This window comes from Nicotiana tomentosiformis, chromosome 8, assembly GCF_000390325.3.
Source record: "Nicotiana tomentosiformis chromosome 8, ASM39032v3, whole genome shotgun sequence".
Lineage (NCBI taxonomy): Eukaryota > Viridiplantae > Streptophyta > Magnoliopsida > Solanales > Solanaceae > Nicotiana > Nicotiana tomentosiformis.
Window position 1 is genome coordinate 57,452,671 of NC_090819.1, and position 18,422 is coordinate 57,471,092.

Here is an 18,422-nt window from a genome sequence, read left to right on the forward strand (position 1 = left end):
AAGTAGCGTAAATAACATCAAAATATATGGAATTATAGCACATCCATACCCCACACTTAAATGTTTCTCGCCATCGAGTCAACCAACTAAACACTTCCTCTTCAAGGACCCAACAAGCCACGCATTCTGTCACGACCCAAAATCCAACTAGTCGTGATGGGATCTAATCCAACCTGCTAGGTAAGTCAGTTATCAACTATCCAATTCCAATGATATTTAACAAGACAATTAAGTAAAAGAAAATATCTAAATCTTATACATTCCCCAAGGACTGGTAGTACAAATCATGAGCTTCTAAGATTAGAATTCACAAAACTAGTATGAAATAAATACATTATCTATTCGAAATGTACATAAGCAGATCTTTATAATCTAAGGCTACCATGAACAAGAGGCAGCTACAACCGAAACGCAGGTACATCTTCAAATCCATCTCCCGTCGGTCTCCGCAACATCAGCAACCAACATCTGCACGCAAGGTGCAGAAGTGTAGTATGAGTATGACCTACCCCATGTACTCAATAAGTAACAAACATAACCTTAGGTTGAAAGTAGTGACGAGTTGGAACAAAGGTCAGGTCTAACACAAATAGCCAACAACAGTCCATAACAACGTAAAGCAAGGAAATAAAGAAGTAACCTAGATATAGAATGCTCAGCTAAATCATGATTTCTGAAAATAGTTCTGCCTTTCAAGTATATCAGTAAAAACCCAAATCGTTTACCGAAGTTGCCAAAAATATGACTAAGTTTGAAAACAGTAATTTTTCCAAAAATCATTTCAACAATAAATAAGATGTTCCATTTTTTTTCCAGATAGCCAGTGTAAAATGCATCATTATGTCCATATGCCAATAAGTGTGAGAAATCATGAATAACGTGAAACCGTACAACATGGGGAAGATACATCTTTATGCTTGTATGTCATGTGTGCATGTCAATGCAATATATCTCAGAGATGAACTCGTGTACTCACACTCTTAGAGTACTCACTATCACTGTCTCACACTTCCAACTCATCATGCTCAATCACTCAGTACTGTATATGGCCAATTCGGCCAAGGGAAGATCCATCTCGGAATATATACATCAACTGACCATCAGTCACTTAGTATTGAGTATGGCCAATCTAGCCCGTGGGGAAGATCCATCCCCAGGTATAAATGCTTCGGACAAGATCCATGTCCAGGGAAGATCCATCCCTCAATATAAATCAATCGCGCTCACTAGGGGTGTGTGCAGACTCCGAAGGGGCTCCTTCAGCCCAAGTGCTAAAAATTCGTACGGACAACTCACGTGCTATAGTATCAATATCTCAAAATCAGGCCCTCAGCCTCAATCAGTCATCAACCTCTCCAGTCTCTCGGGCTCACAATGAAATGAACTAGCCCAAAAATGATGATATGATGTATCAATAAATAACAACAGAGACTGAGATATGATATGCAATGAATGAATATAACTGAGTATGACATTGCAATGTAAGCAAATAACTCAACAACAGTAATGACCTCAGTAGGTCCCAACAGAATAAGCATGTAGCCTAGATATGGTTTCTAATATGAATCACAGCTCGATAACTCTAATACGTAGAGATTTCATGATTTCAGATAGGTTCAGGTAACTACACAGTACCACAGAAGTAACGGAGTCACAATTCACACAGTGCACGCCCACACGCCCGTCACCTAGCATATGCGTCACCTCAACACCAAACACATAACACGTATAGTCAGGGTTCATACCCTCAGCTCCAAGATTAGAAGAGTTATTTACCTCAAACAAGCCGAATCCAATGTCGAGCAAGCTAAACAATGCCCCAGAAATTTCATTCTGCACGTATCAACTTCTGAACAGCTCGAATCTAGTCACAATTAATTTGATTCAGTCCACAAAAATTATAGGAATTAATTCCATATTAAAATACTAATTTTTTCCAACAAAAATCAGAAGTTACACTCAAAATCGCCAGTGGAGCCCATGACTCGGAACCCAATAAAAGTTACAAAATATGAACTCCCCCTCAACCACGAGTCCAACCATACCAAATTTACCAAATTCTGAGAACTTGACCTTAAAATCCCTAGATCTCATTTTCAAATCCCTAGTCTCAAATCCTCTAATTTCACCTCAAAAACACGTAATCTATTCGAAATACTCAATGATAATCCAATATTATTGACTAACAATGATCATAAGTGACTTACCTCAAGTTTTCTCATGAAATCCCTCTGACAAATCACCCCAAACCATGTGTATGAACTCGAAAATGACAAAAACGTCGGACCCTTCTGTTTTTGTAGCCTGTCCAGTGTTCTCGTTTCTGCAGTACATTTAACTGCATTTGCGGTTCCGCTTTTGTGGAGAATCTACCGCTTCTGTGGTTTGCCAAGGCTCCACTACCTCCCGCTTCTGCTGACTCGCTTTTGCGAGAAGCAGTCTTCTTCTGCGGTCACCAGCGCTCCTGTGACTTCTCGTCCGCATCTGCGATCATGCAGGTGAGGAAATTTTCCCTCGCACCTGCGGCCACTGCCCACTCTCCCTTTTCCGCTTCTGCTCTCTCAGGCTCGCTTTTGCGAACTCGCACCTGCGGTCCCTCATGCGCAGGTGCGAAGACACCAGTAACAAAAAAATTCCAGCATTTCCTCAAGTCCGAATTTGATCCATTAATCATTTGTAACTCACCCGAGGCCCCCGGGACCTCAACCAAATATACCAATAAGTCCTAAAATGTTATACGAACTTAGTCGAGGCCTCAAATCACATCAAACAACTCTAAAACCATGAATCATAACCCAATTCAAGCTTAATGAACTTTGAACTTTTCAACTTCTACATTCGATACCGAAACCTATCAAATCATGTCTGATTGACCTCAAATTTTACGCACAAGTCATAAACGACATAACAGACCTATTCAAATTTCTAGAATCAGATTCCGACCCTGATATCAAAAAGTTAACTCCCCAGTCAAACTTCCAAGCTTAAATTTTTATTTTAGCCATTTCAAGCCTAATTTAACTACGAACTTCCAAATAATTTTTCGGACACGCTCCTAAGTCCAAAATCACCATGCAGAGCTATTGGAATCATCAAAACTCTATTCCAGGGTCATTTACACATAAGTCAACATTCGGTCAATCTTTTCGACTTAAGTTTTCATCTTGGAGACTAAGTATCTCAATTCATTTCAAAACCTCACCGGACCCGAACCTATTACCCCGACAAGTCATACAACAAATGTAAAGCATAAATTGAGGAGTAAATGGGGGAACGGGGCTGTAATACACAAAACAACCGGTCGGGTCGTTACATTCTCCCCCACTTAAACATACGTTCGTCCTCGAACGTGCCAAGAGTTGTTTCCAAGCCATCAAATCTCTATTCCATCTTACCACGCACGTACCCGGGGGTGATCCCATGCCACCCTATTCTGTGTAACTTGTATAGGCCTAACAACATAACATAATTGAAAGTCATTAATTTAACCTTAGCCCATAAACCTTGGAATTCAATTTCCAACATTTAGAATTTCTTTTCAAGACACGAATCTTACATCTACACGCTGTATGAGTTTGAACAAGTGGTACCAAGCCATAACCACAACCCCAAATATTATCACATAACATACTACATAACTCGCATGCTCGCAACACCATTCTCGATCACAGTAACTACTCCAAACTAATCTGGTACTAGTATTAAACCACATATCAAGCCAAACCTCGTTCCAAAACCTCCGTACACTGTTGATAATAAAAGAAACACGCGGAAATCTCATAACCCCTTATTAGATCAACAAGTCATGGAGCTCTCTCGCCCCAACCAGAACCATAGTCACTTTCTTAGCCGACTTTCAATGTCATCCTCCCAAATATACTGTAACCAAACCTGATAGTACCCATTCTAGCTTCAATGACCATATATTATTAAACACAACTATCCCACAGACACGCCACACCAATATAACTCAAGCCACAACTGCACAATCCGGGTACCCAAAAATGGAAAATGTCTCAAAGAAGAGAACCGTATTGCAAGTTCATCAAGCACCACCATAACTGCAATGCTATAAGCTCATCATATATAGTAGAACCAAGACACATGAATCTAACAACAGTAACCAACTTTTCTAGAGCTCACATTAACATCAACCGCACGGTATGGTGATAGTCCTCCAGTCCCAGCATATCATATAGGAACAATTAAACAAGTACACATGTATATGATAATGAAATAAGAGTCTCATTATCCTGGACTGGTATAAATAACACGCCATAGTATAGGCATATGCAAAGTCTTCTATCACAACTCAAATCGGCAAGTTAACGCAGAAATAGTAACTACCAAGTTATCTCAGGGAATTAGCTTCTTTATAACCTCAAGTATAGCCCAGATAGTTCTCCACAAAGGTACGAATACGAGAAACATTATAACTTTATGCTTAACAGTCAACTGTAGGCACATCATAGCCTAAGCATTCTTCCGAGTATGAATACTTGCCCCAATGCCCGCACATAGGCTCACACCTCACCTATATACACACTCATAGCGCGTAGCTATCACAAATAATTAACGCAACTAGTGCCTCCACTGAGTTTAAATAAAATACTCACCTCAAACAAGTCGCAACCCTGAAACAATATGCTTCTGAGAACTCCCAGTTTCCAAATTCATAGGACACATGAATCATCATAACTGATCCCAATTCTAGCATTCTAATGACTAACACATCTTTCATGCACGATCATCCCACGAGGAATACTTCCATAATTATTCCGTGCCACATAGCAATAATTTGAATATCAGCAGTCTATCAACCATGTGAGTACTGCAATACCTATGAACATCCGTAAGTCAAAACACAATGCCCCTTCTGAAATGCGCACCCTTCTCCAAAATTACCGAGCAATTATAACATTCGTCTAAATAACTAAAACTGACCATTCTGCCCAAGCTTCGTGACCTTCCCTTCAAGACTGAACTGCCATCTTGTACATGTAAAGCTTAACCCCGCACAACACACTACCTCTATCATGGCATCATGTGAAAAGTACGAGAATCTCATTATCAACTCTGAGTCACCAATAAATTACATACCCAGTTAGTTAGAAAAATATCTGGTTCGAGCCATGATAGAAACCATCAAGAACTCTTCAAAACCCATTTGTACATAACCCAGCTATTAGAGCTGAATCTCCCTATCTCTACCAAGCCACGCAGGTCACCACAACATCTGTAGAGCCTCAACACATAATAATTGCCCAAAATAACCGATCATTCCATTACCATACTGGTCTAGCCTACTACCCAGTTGTCCTATTTTCTCTGAGTTTCTTCTGAATTACCCTCAAGTTGACACTTTTCCTTGTCAGAACACTACGATCCTTACCCAAAGCTCACTACAAGATATCCTAACATAAAAATCACATCGCTTTAAGGCCCATAAGTTACTGTATTCTTCTTAAGCACCCCCATAAGTACCACAACCGAAACGCCCACTCTGAAAATACCGTATGTGAATTTAAAATTATTCGTTTACCTTTCTTATACTGGAATGTAGAACCCATAGTCATATAGAATTACCGCAAGTCCCGACACCATCCAATGTAAATAACCGATTCTAGCGATATACGAATCCAAAAAAATTTCAATTGTCACTTATACATTTCTGAATCCATTAGCACCTTATCGAGAGTCACCCACTTTGCTCAAATCTAAATTGTACCGCCCAAACGGGCTTAAAGACACGTGCCCCATTAGCACATCAACACCCAAAGAGGTGACCCTGCCTTAACACCACCGATCAAATTCATACTCCGTGCGCACTACATCATTAACAAATAACAACTCACTCATCCCATGATTTTCATATACTCATAAAGTGCAATATAACCCATATTTAGGAATTTCAGTACTCGAATCATCCTCGATCTCAACCTCTGCAAGTCATAACTAATTCACAAGTATGCCTCAGACCAAAACAAAAATTTAACATATAACCATGAATTGAGGAGTCAATAGCAGGCTCCCCCACTTGGCTCAAAGCCATAGATTAAAGCACTTGATAACTCACAATACCCATACTCTATTACTGCCATAATACCGCAATCAGTTCAACAAAAATTCTTCTCAAACTCATACAACACTAGCCATAAAAATACTTCAATCGTCCGCTAAGCTCGCATTCATTCTCTTGACACTCAAGTCAATTTTCTCAACCAGCTTCAAATTCAAATCTCAACACATACGCCTCGCTGGCAGAAAAGAAACTCTCCACTCACATTATAAGGAACACCTACGTAGATTACTCCGCAGGGGATAACCCACCTGTTTAGCCTCAAATTGTATCTTGTTATACCCTTTCGCAGTCACAATTACTATGCAATTACTTAATCTTTCTGAGTCGAAACTCATTAACAAGACATAAGAATTTAATTTGTCCCAAAATTTAACAACGTGAAAGATCCTTCAAAACATTCATACTCCAGACTGTACGTCACATCAAAACAAAAATCAAGCACCCAATGAACCCTTCTTTACATTTCAAGGAAACACTTCTCGCCACATTCAAATCATCTTAACACATCCTGCGGTCATATCATACTCATCACAAAGCCATTCCACTGCTCATCGAGCCACAAATTCCACTCATAAGGACATTACCGGACTTAAAAGTCCAGAAGCACGTGCTCACACAATCGAAATCCCCGTGCTCAAGCCACAGTCATAATCCGGTCTCAAGTCCTCCATATTGGCGTATCATAAACACAAAAATCATATCTCGCACCTCGTCCATGGAATTGCAAGTTGTCGATGCATAACTGATACTGAGCACTCATATGTACATACGAATGGGTGGAAAGAATCCAAAGAGTTATGTTTAAAGCTGAATCAATGCCGCACGATAAGGAAAGAAAGATGGGAGATTATCCTAAATGCCCTGTAGCCTCTCGAAGATAAGTATGGACGTCATCATACCGATTCGCAAGACTCTACTAGACACTTGCTCATGACTTGTAGAACCTATAAACCTAGAGCTCTAATACCACCTTGTCACGACACAAAATCCAATTAGTCGTGATGGAACCTAACCCAACCCGCTAGGTAAGCCAGTTATCAACTATCCAATTTCAATGAAATTTAACAAGACAATTAAGTAAAAGAAAATATCTAAATCTTATACATTCCCCAAGGACTGGTAGTACAAATCATGCGCTTCTAAGATTAGAATTCACAAAGCAAGTATGAAATAAATACATCATCTGTTCGAAATATACATATACAGATCTTTATAATCTAAGGCTACCATGAACAAGAGGCAGCTACAACCGGAACATGGGTACATCTTCAAATCCAACTCCCGTCAGTCTCCGCAACATCAACATCCAATATCTGCACGCAATGTGCAGAAGTGTAGTATGATCAGGAGTTCATCCGATGTTTTATATTTTCATGCTTCGAAAGTATCATGAGGATCAATCATATGTGTTAGATTTCTGTTCGGTTCGGTTGAATGAAAACTTGGCTTATGAGGAGGAACCAGTGGCCACTTTAGATAGGCAGGTTCAGAAGTTACGGTCGAAAGATATTACATCGGTAAAGGTTCAGTGGAGAGGTCAGTCAGTTGAGGAAGCGACTTAAGATATCAAGCATGATATACGGAGCAGATATTCTCATCTTTTTGGCACTCCGAGTATGTTTCGAAAATCTGTCGAGAATGGACATTTGCTTAAGAGGGGTAGAATGTAATGACTCGGGCGGTCATTTTGTTGTATTTGAGCCTCGTTTCCTTATTTGATGCTTTATGTATGTGTGTTTGTGATTTTGTGGCTTGGGGTGGTTAGTTTGGCTTCAGGAAGGTTTGCGAGTGAATTGAGACACTTAGTTTCATTTTGAAAGTTTAAGTTGTAAGAGTTGACTAAGGATTGGAATATGTTAGTTATGTTATTTAGAACGTGTGTGCAAAGTTTAGTTGGAATCCGGATTGGTTAGACTTGAATAGGACGCTTGGTTGCAAGTTGGAAGCTCTTGATTTTAAGAGAGTGATTTTGATCATCGATTCTTGGTTTGAATGTTATTTGTGGTGTTTCGATCCCTTAGACAAGTTTGGATTAGGTATTGGAACTTTTTGGCATAATTAGACAGGGTCCCAGGGGGCTCGAGGTGTTATTCAGGGTGGTTTCAGACCATTTTCCCTTATTTTTGGCATTGTTGGTTTTTGGCAGAGTTTTGGTGTGTCGTACCTGCGGAAAATTGGGCGCAGGTGCGAGGTCGCAGATGCGGCGAGTAGTGCGCAGAAGCGCAAGTTGGCCTGGGCAGGGGAGTCCGTAGATGCGGACTTAGTAGCGCAAATGCACATGGGGAGGGCACCAACGAGACCACAGATGCGGAGAAGTATCAGAGAAGAGGAGGTGCAGTTGTTTAAGTGAGTTTCGCATCTGCGATGGTTTTGCCGCTAATGCGACGTCACAGAAGCAACTGTTTTATCCGCAGATACGGAAGTCGCTGGGCGGAAGTTATTTTTCAAGGGTATGAGTTATTTTCACTATTTTGAGTTTAGGAGCTCCGCTAGAGGCGATATTTGGGGAGAATTTCGTCACCTCTTTAAGGGTAAGTGATTTCTACTTGATTGTGATATTATATCGCGTTTCCCTATGGATTACTACACATAAATTATGGGATTTGAACGTGAAACTTGGGGGGGGTTTACTACAATTTTGGAGAGTATAAATTGGAGATTTGGGAGTCGATTTGGATTCGGTTTTGAAATCTAATCACATATTTGGACTCGTGGGGTTGTGGGTAGCTGATATCTACCCCTTGACTTGGGTTTTGACCATGTGGGATCGGTTGACTTTTGTTAACTTTTGGGAATTTGATTAAATATCCAAACTTTATTGTTTGGTTCGAATGTCTTTGTTTGACACTATTCAGTTGTATTTGATTAGTTTTGACTCGTTCAGTGGTTGATTTGAGAGGGAAGGCTACTTTGGAAGGTTAAAGCCTACCGGGTGGAGGTAAGTCTCTTGGCTAACCTTGTTAAGAGGGAAATCCCTAGGATTTGACTTGAATATTATGTGTTTAAGATATTGGGGTGGTATATATACGTGGTGGCGAGTGTATTTACACTTACCATATTTACATCATGACCCGGGTAGAATTGGAATACTTTATGCCTTGTTTTGATTATGTGCTATTTGATTCATGGTTTTGTTTAGCTTATATGACTATGTTCACACTTTTATTCATGTTAGAGATCATGCCTAGGTTTATGATTATTTGTGAAGGTATGAGAACTTATTCTTGACATGTTGAATTGCTTAAACCATCTATAGTCATATAGAAATTACATGAGCACATATCCGTATAATGTTTATTAAGTCCTTGTGCATCTTTTATCTATAATCCTTGAATGCATGCATATATTTCTTTATATGGATACTTGAGCTGGATTGATAATTTTGGCACGAAGGGTAAGGCTTGTGGGTGAGATACAGTCATTGCACACAAAACATGATGATTGAATACTTGATTATGAGTGAGCTATAGGCTCCTCTTTGCGCTTGGATTTAGATCCGTCCCTTCGAAGTCAGGTTATTATCTATATTACTTTGGGCCCTGTGAGCGTGGTCGATACATGGATTTTGTAGCGGGTTATGATGATATATGAATTTTGTATCGTGGTACATATATCTTGTACCGCTTGAGTATGCATAGATATATTTGACACATTCACAAGTATTCATTTAGCTGCTAATTGTTGCATGATATCTCTATATGCTACCTGGGAGCCTCGGCTCCGTTATTTGATAATGTTATATGTTAATATCATATTTGAGCCGTGTTATGATTATTTATTGCACTGGAAAAGCATGCTTTATACTCTTCGACTGTTGAAATCCTTGATTCTTGTTATTCGTGACATTATCTATTATTTTAGTTCTAAGTTCTATTATTTGTGTTGTAAGTATTCTCATGCATCTAGCCTTGCCACTACTTCTTCGAGGTTAGACTTGATACTTACTGGGTACCGATTATGATATACTCATACTATATTTCTGCACATCTTTTGTGCAGATCCTCAGGTTGGTGCTAGCGGAGCCTCCAGCTGAGCTTAGGTTTTATCACGGAGACTCAAGGTGAGCTACACTTCATGGGTTCATTTTGCAGTGCCCGAGCCCTGTTCTTTTATTATTTCCTGTCTATTTGTATTTCAGACAACTTTATTACGTATACATACTCGTTCTATTATTGTAGTTGCTCGTGTACTTGTGCCACCTAGTTTTGGTGGTTGTATTGTATTGGTCGTGTTATTGTTACTGCTTTGAGACTATTTCTTTCTTTAGTTATAATATAACTTTGTTAATTAAAGAAATTTGGCTATACTTTTTGTGGAATGTGGTTGGCTTGCTTAGCATGTATGGCGCGGCTAGGCGTCATCCCGATCTTAAGGCGGGATTTTGGGTCATGACAAATATGTTCTTGAAGGTTTTATGTTCTTGAGGCAGTCACTTCAACTTAGGATGGAATGGACCTTTTCTATTACTCTTTTTACATGAGTGCACTTGAAAATACGAGAGAAGATTTTGAAAATTGAAATGAAAATAGGAAAAAGAATTTATGACTTATGCAAATACTTCAAAAGAATTTTGAAAATGATAATGTGATAAGGAACATTCTGTTTTGGAGAAATAATGGCCCTTTATTTAACTGTAAAATGGGGCAATGGGCCCAAAAAGTTCTGTCAACTTCAAATTACTCAGTATTAATTTAGTTTTTTGCAGAACTAGTGTGCGTTTTTGGAAGATAACTATCATTGATATACTATTAATTTAATTATATTGCACATGGATATGGTAATACTTTTGAGAATTGATAATTCGTTGAAACATCTCATTAATTTTTTTAAAAAAAATAATTAATTTTACAAATACACTTTGCATCTAAAATTAAATATTGAGTTTTCTAATTTCATAAGGGGGATGGGGGCTTGTTATTTTTTGACGTACCTAGACTAGGGGAAGGGAGAGTGAACTGTGTCTTTCCGAATTTTTGCGTGTCAAAAAATTTGGTTCTTTCAGAAATTTAGTTCTTTGACTTAACTATTCAATACAAAATTTAAGGTACATAAGCAATTTTACGTGAAAAACCTCCTTGCTCGAGGGAGTAAAAATCACAATTTACCCTCGTAAGATTTGCCTCAAAACTTTAATAAGTTAAGAGAGTTGTTTTAGGTTACAATTTAATAATCAAAAGGGACTAACTCTAGTACCTTAACCCCTATAAGTAGGGGTACTAAATGGGCGGGTCGGATCGGATATCGTCGAACAAAAAATGAGTAATGCAAAAGCGGATAAAATATTCGACCCGACCCATATTTGATATGGATAGAAAATGGGTTAACCGGCGGATAATATGAATATTTATATTATCCATGGATTCTTGAATATGATCAATTTTGGAAGAATTCCTAGTCTTTCAAACTTGAGAAACATCAAATTTGAGTCTTTGCAAATGTAAAAGTTAAACTCATTGGTTATCTATTGATAATTTATTTTTTAACTGGATAATATGGTTCTTATCCAAATTTGATCCAATTTTAAAAAGTTCATTATCCAACCCTTTTTTTAGTAGATAATATGGATAAATAACTATTTTTTTATCCACTTTGCCACCACTACCTACAAGTAATCCTATTGTAGCTACCCTTCCAAGATTATAAACCATAGTCTAGAAAACTAAACAAACTCTTCAGATTTGATAACCTAGCAATACACCTTTCAAAAGCAAATTGGATTACAATTAATAAACAATTGACTCAACCTAAATAACTAAAGAATTTCAACAGTTTCATCTTCTAGAACATATTTTTTTAGTTGATCAGCTTGAATCCTTGAAAGCACATTCTTACTATAATCGCTATGTGCCTTGATCAATTCTCTGAAACTATGTGAATATGTCATAGTTATGTTTTCCCCCCGTAAAATTATTCTAATTTTTTTCTCTAAAGGTGTCCGAACAGCTAAAATGAGCCGAAAATAGTAGTCAAAATAATTCCTTCGCATTCCCGTAAAGTTAAAAGTCGTGGCGTCAAATTTGAACAAGGTTACCGCCCAATATTTACGTGTCGACCTGTAATGACAAAAAAAATCACAATTCTAGAAAAAAAGTAAAAATAAATAAACAAATCGGAAATCAGCATTATGTCAGCAAATACATGCTACTGGTCGAATTATGTACACAGTACACATAATAACTCCGTCAACGCCGTAAATTATCGCCGGCTCTCCATTTTGTAAACCCTGTCAACCCTCAATTCCAAAATCCTCTCCTCTTTGCTCAGTTGCAATTCATTCTCTTCGCCGTCTGATTTTTTCGACCTCTCTTCGAACGTTTGCAATGTCGGTGAGTAGAAGCTACATTTTGAGCATTTCACTTGCGGATTTTTTCGAAGTTTTGAATTGAATTTCTGTTGTTTATTCCTCTGATTTGATAGATTTCAATGTTTTTTTCTATTGATTGATCCTGTTGAAATTCAGCTATGAGTAATGATCTTTGAGCTCTGAGTTTGAGTATTTTTGATATATCATTTTGCTTGAATTATAGGCCAATTTAACTGTTTTACCTTTCTTTGATATTTAAGCTATTCGCTTATTGTTCTTGATTTGTTTTGAAGTCTCCATGAATGAAGAGATCGAAAGGATTACAACGTCATTGTCTGACATTTTTGCTGTAATAGGTGTAAAAGTTTGTGATTTCATTCAAAAAGTTGACTAGCTAAATAATCAACTTGAATTTACTTGAATTGTAGGTTCATTTAACTGATTTACCTTTCTCTTGATATTTATTCATTTTTATTCATGTTTTAATTGATTTGTGTGACTTCATCTTCGATGAAGTGATCAAATGGAGTATAAACGTATTGTTGGCGGTTTTGCTGTTATAGGTATAAAACGTATAAAATTTGTGGTTAATTAAAAGGTTGACTAATTGAATAATTTTATCTGTCAAATGCTAGTCTTATGGACTATGAATTTGAACAAATTTTGTTTACTATCCGACTTGTGGATTATATGCGCCACATTTTGTGTTTTATTAATTGAGGAAACATATCAATTAATTGATTAAGCATGAATCTCAAACTATTGGAGTCGACTAAATATACAACAACTACAATAATAAATCCAGTGCAATCCCACAAGCGGGGTCTGGGGAAGGTAGTGTGTACGCAGACCTTACCCTTACCTTTAAGAAGGCAGAGGAGAGGCTATTTCCGGCAGACCCTCGGCTCGAGTCGGCTCTCTCTCTCTCTCTATATATATATATATATATATATATATATATACACACACCCCCACACACCCACACCCCATTCAACTCTATTTGAGGCTCTGTCATTCCAGTACTTGTATATAATTTATTTTTTGACATTCGGCTCGCATAAAAAATTGTTATAATTTGATGAATCCTCTAATTAAGAAATCATGAAAAGCAATAATTCTTGCTCATAACAATTGAACTTGCATAAAAACAAATTATTGTTTGGATTAAGAATATGGTGATGAGCATTTTCTTGTTCCTACTGGGGATAACTTGGTTGCTTTAAGACCAAATCAGTGCTCTTTATGTTATTACGAGGAATCTGGTATAAATATATGTGTTCCTTTTTTTTTCTTCGGGGGGGGGGGGGGGGGGGGGGTGAGTGGATAAGAGGATCAATCTTTAGATCTGAGATAGCGTAGTATGATACAGACTTTGCGACTTTCATATAAATTTTCTAGATTTTCGCATCAATTATGTGAAGTTTTGTGACTAAGGGGACTAAGATCCCCGGGGAGTGAACTTACTTTAGAATATCTTCTGAAGCAAAATCTCCATGCTACATCATGAGTGGATATACAACATCTTTTAGTTCAAGGGCATCTTCACATGTAGGATACTGAAGAGAAGTTGATCTTATAATCCTGTTAAAAAAAGGCTGATTTGATAATCTAATTGCAATTTCATAACATTCTTGTAGAATAACTCCTTCAGCAAACATTACTTTTCCTTTTGGTGTGAAAGAGCGTAAACTATCACTGAATTATATTTCTAACTAAGTGTTATTGGAGATAGGGGAAATGAAACTTTTGTCACAGGCTGTTGGAAGTCTGTGTATAGTATTGTTTAAATATGTTAGATATAAGGCTGAAGTTGCAAAGGCTGAAAAGTAAATTTATAAGACGGCGGTAGTCTATTAAAATCATTCATGATCTATCTTGATATCAAAGAATCATAGTTTGGGTTCTTATGATGTCTCACCATCAGGTGATCACTAGAAGATGTCCGATACTTGCAAAAATTTCTCTATCCTTTGTAGTTCTAGGGAAGATACTGAGAGGGCTAAACATGAACTAGCACTTAGGCAAAAATAGATTGAACAATAAGCTGGACGTTTAACCAGAGATGGATTCAGGATTTAAACTCTATGTGTTCAACCTTTAAGATTTTTAGCATTGAACTTATTATATTTTAAAGTTATGGGTTCATATCTACTATTTGTTGCAATTTTAGTAAATTTTTACACATAAATTTATGTGCCACGTCGAAAGTATTGGGTTCAGATGAACCCGGTACCAAAGGATTGGATCCGCCCTTGGTTTTAACTGTCAAGTCAGCTTAGAGTCCATACAGGTATGCATGGTAAAATGAAAGGCCATGTCATGTTTATTCCCTTTCTAGGTTAGGTTGGACTATCTAGGATCAGAAGGTATTGAATGTAACATTGCAATAAGCCGAAGATGAAGCAAGGCAGATAAAGAGCAGCAGATAAGGAAGAGATTTAGGCAACTTAATTGACCTAGCGGACTCTAAAGAAAGGGTATCACTTATTTGGAAACTAAGAAACTTGCCGGTTTCCAAGCTGGCTTCTATTATTATTTTTTTTATTTTTTGCTAACTGTGGTTTCCGGACCAACTGACATCCCACTAGCAACAAGCACCAGGTAATTTTGTCCACCAAGGCTTGAACAGATGGGAAGAAATCACCTAGTATTTTTGCCTCCGTTGAGATTTGAATCTGAGACATCATGGTTCTCAACCCACTTCATTGACCACTAGTGGCTGGGTACACCTCGACTACACTAGGTACCTTTACAAGTATTGGGTAACTTTGCATACAAAAGTTTAGGCGGATTGAAAGAAATCAATTAACTTCTTTGCCTTTCGTGGAATACGAATACTGGTCTATCACGACTTCCGGTCCTGCTTCGTTGATCACTTGGGAATACCTTTGGTAGTTTTGCTAAAACGAAAATAATTTCTTTGAATTACAATATTATATGACTACGATGCAAATGAAGTACTCCATTAATTATGTCAAAGGTACTTTATTTCAGAACATTGCCATGTATCCTCAATGTTGACCTTTACCTTATAATATTTGAAGTTTATATGTCAAAAACTCTTCTTAAAGAGGGTATCGACAGTTATGATGTAATTCTCATGTGATAAAACATGTTTTCTTCAGATTGGCTGATTTCATTTCCTTTCAAATCTTTTCCTGCAAATTCCTTTATAAGGGCTCCAAATTTCTGATATGGCATAAACTCTACTTGAAGCAAAGAAAGAGAGTTTCTGTGGTGAGTTAATGAGAAAAGAATTCTAGTCCTTATGACTATCATATTCCCCTTTTAATGTGCTCATTCTTGTAGGCATTGAATGTCTGTAAATATAGAAACATGAAAGAGTTCTCACTAGCGTCTTCGTATTTATTTCAGGGAGCAACAATAGTTGATATGTCTGTTACAGTGACTTTGGATCCAGTTTACCAGCTTTCTCCTAGTGCTGCTACAGCGCCCCCGGTAAAAAGAATCATACATATTGCAATGTCTTTGAACATGAAAACACACACTTTTCTTATATGATGACGACCCTCTGCAGCCAACAGGAAAGAAAACTGCTGGTGATTCAGAATCTGCTTTTCAGAAAGCAGAAGATGTTAGCAGCATGCTCGCAAAAGGTTATATCTTAGGTAAAGATGCTGTGGGCAAAGCAAAGTCTTTTGATGAGAAGCACCAGTTGACTTCAAGTGCAAGTGCTAAAGTGGCCTCTTTAAACCAAAAAATTGGTCTCACTGAGAAGATAAGCATTGGTACTTCCATTGTTAATGAGAAAGTCCGAGAAGTGGATCAGAAACTCCAGGTTTCTGAAAAAGCAAAATCAGCATTTGCTGTAGTAGAGCAAAACGTTAGTAGCGCTGGATCGGCCATTACGAAAAACCGGTATGTTCTCACTGGGGCTACTTGGGTAACATGCGCTTTTAGTAAAGTTGCTAAAACAGCAGGGGAAGTGGGCCAGAAGACAAAAGAGAAAGTGGGAATGACTGAGGATGAGCAGAGACAGAAAATGGTCACTGATTTTGCACAGGTTCATTTATCTGATTCTCCAAAAGCTTCTAATTTCACGGAGCATCAGTCTTCCAAGCCTGCTGCAGTACAAGGTTTAGTCCTTTGAGTTGATGCCCCTGTAAGTATCTTTGAGGACTTCCACTCCTCATACTTCATTTCATTTTCAATTCACTGGTTTATGAAGAAATAACAAGTGTAAAACAATATATTCAATATGCAATTTTAGATGATCTCAATTTTGTTTTTGTACTTCGTCCTGTAACAAGATTTGATTGATTTGTATATCGTTGATATTGTCAAGTAGATAAATTCATTGTTATGCCTTGATGAACATACATGAGCCCAATCTTTTTGCACTTACAGTTGCTTCATTTTGCTTGTTAGTTGCATGAGACATCCTTCTTGACTTCAGTATATTTCCTTAGATTGTAGAGAAAGATATTTCTGCAGAATGAGTGACCTAACATGTGAATTGTGCTTTATATCGTTGAAGGAGGTTGCTGGGCCTTCTCCTTTTTACTAGCATTGCAGATTCCTTTTTGGCAGTTTTTAGCATACTTCTTAGTTCCTTGGGTGTGAAATGCAGAATATTTATCATTGTAAAAGGCATCCATTGCAGGCCAAATTAGAAATCGTGCACTTTCTTATGAATGTGTGGAGTAGTTCTTTTAGATTACTGTATTGAAGTTTCTCTTGCTTGTTCATATTTTAGTGCTTCAATCCATCTATATAGGAGAATTGCCAATTATTTCAGGTGTATAACATTATGCTGCAATCTGCAATGCAAGTATCTGAATCATTAGCTTTTTTGCTAGAAACTTGAGTTTGATGTCCTGCAGACGTTCTTCCCTTGAGTATATACAGCCTGATTTTCTGTGCCAAGGATGTGCTTTTGCTTTCCTTTTTATGTTTCACACTATTAAAAATTCCTGTTCCACACTTTTCTTTGATACTCTTAGTTCTACACAATATAGGAATTGCATGAACCTCTGATTTTGGGTGGCAGTTATTTGACCCTCTTTTTTGATAAGGTATGTTGACCCTTGATTCCAACTCCTAGTAACTAGGGAAGGGGAACAAGTCAAGTCACAAATATTAAGCCTTGCATAATCTTGATTAAGCTTTCTAATTCTTCCTTTTGATTCTTGTAATTTATGGAAGAATCGTCAGCATACGCACAGTGAAATGATACTTTAGAACTTCGATGTGTTTCACAATGACACCGGGATGCCTAACCTATTGGAAGTGTTGATGATTAGAAGGTACTCCGAAAGAGCATTCAATACTTGGTACCCAATCTATATATATATATATATATATATATATATATATATATATATATATATATATATATATATATATATATATATATATATATATATGAGGGAATAGGAAAGATGACTTGGCACATCTCTTTGGCCAAGGATTCTATTTATCTTTTTTCTGCTTTTTAAAGATTTTTTCTCTCATTTTAATAACTCATTTACTGCATAGGAAAGTGAACTAAAGGAAAACAAATGAGGTTTACATAGAGATTTCAGTTATGGAATATAAAAAGGAGTAATTAACTAATTAACTTGTAACTGAAAAGCACACTGGTTATATAGGCGGTCCTTTTACCCAGATTCGGATCAAACTAAATCAGTTTGTTTAAGATTATTTGAGCTTTGAAGAGCTTATGCCAATTATAATGGAGCGAATGACGATGCATGCTTCAAGGGCAAGGCTTTTCAAGGAGTATGACAAAGAAGTAGAGAGAGAAATCTGAGGGGGATTTGCAGCCGTATTTATATTTGTGTCACCTTTTAACATGTACCCTATTTTTAAAAATTATTGATTTGGTAGCCAGCTGACAAAAAATCTGTAATAATATGACAATTATACTCCTGACAAAAGATATAAAAGACGAATCACGCATTAATCGATTTACCGTTCTCCTCCATCACTCCGTTCCTCCTCAGATCTCTTCTCACATCTGCCATAATCACGATCTCTGTCATAACCAGAAAGTTGAACCAGATTCAAATTCCG

At 37.4% G+C, this 18,422-nt stretch overlaps 1 protein-coding gene across 3 annotated transcripts; it reads left to right on the plus strand.

Moving 5' to 3' along the window:
- The first annotated feature begins 12,203 nt into the window (after positions 1–12,203).
- On the plus strand, positions 12,204–16,726 carry LOC104112044 (binding partner of ACD11 1). Of its 3 annotated transcripts, XM_070182358.1 has the most exons (4): positions 12,246–12,408; positions 15,512–15,623; positions 15,762–15,845; positions 15,925–16,726. In XM_070182358.1, the coding sequence occupies exons 3-4, from the start codon at positions 15,780–15,782 to the stop codon at positions 16,495–16,497; spliced, it is 639 nt and encodes a 212-aa protein (XP_070038459.1). In that variant the 5' UTR covers positions 12,246–12,408; positions 15,512–15,623; positions 15,762–15,779; the 3' UTR covers positions 16,498–16,726. The 3 variants fall into 3 exon arrangements, with proteins under 3 accessions (XP_070038458.1, XP_070038459.1, XP_070038457.1); XM_070182357.1 differs by lacking the exon at positions 15,512–15,623 and having other exon boundaries at positions 12,204–12,408; XM_070182356.1 differs by lacking the exons at positions 12,246–12,408; positions 15,512–15,623 and having other exon boundaries at positions 15,648–15,845.
- The last annotated feature ends 1,696 nt before the right edge of the window (positions 16,727–18,422 follow it).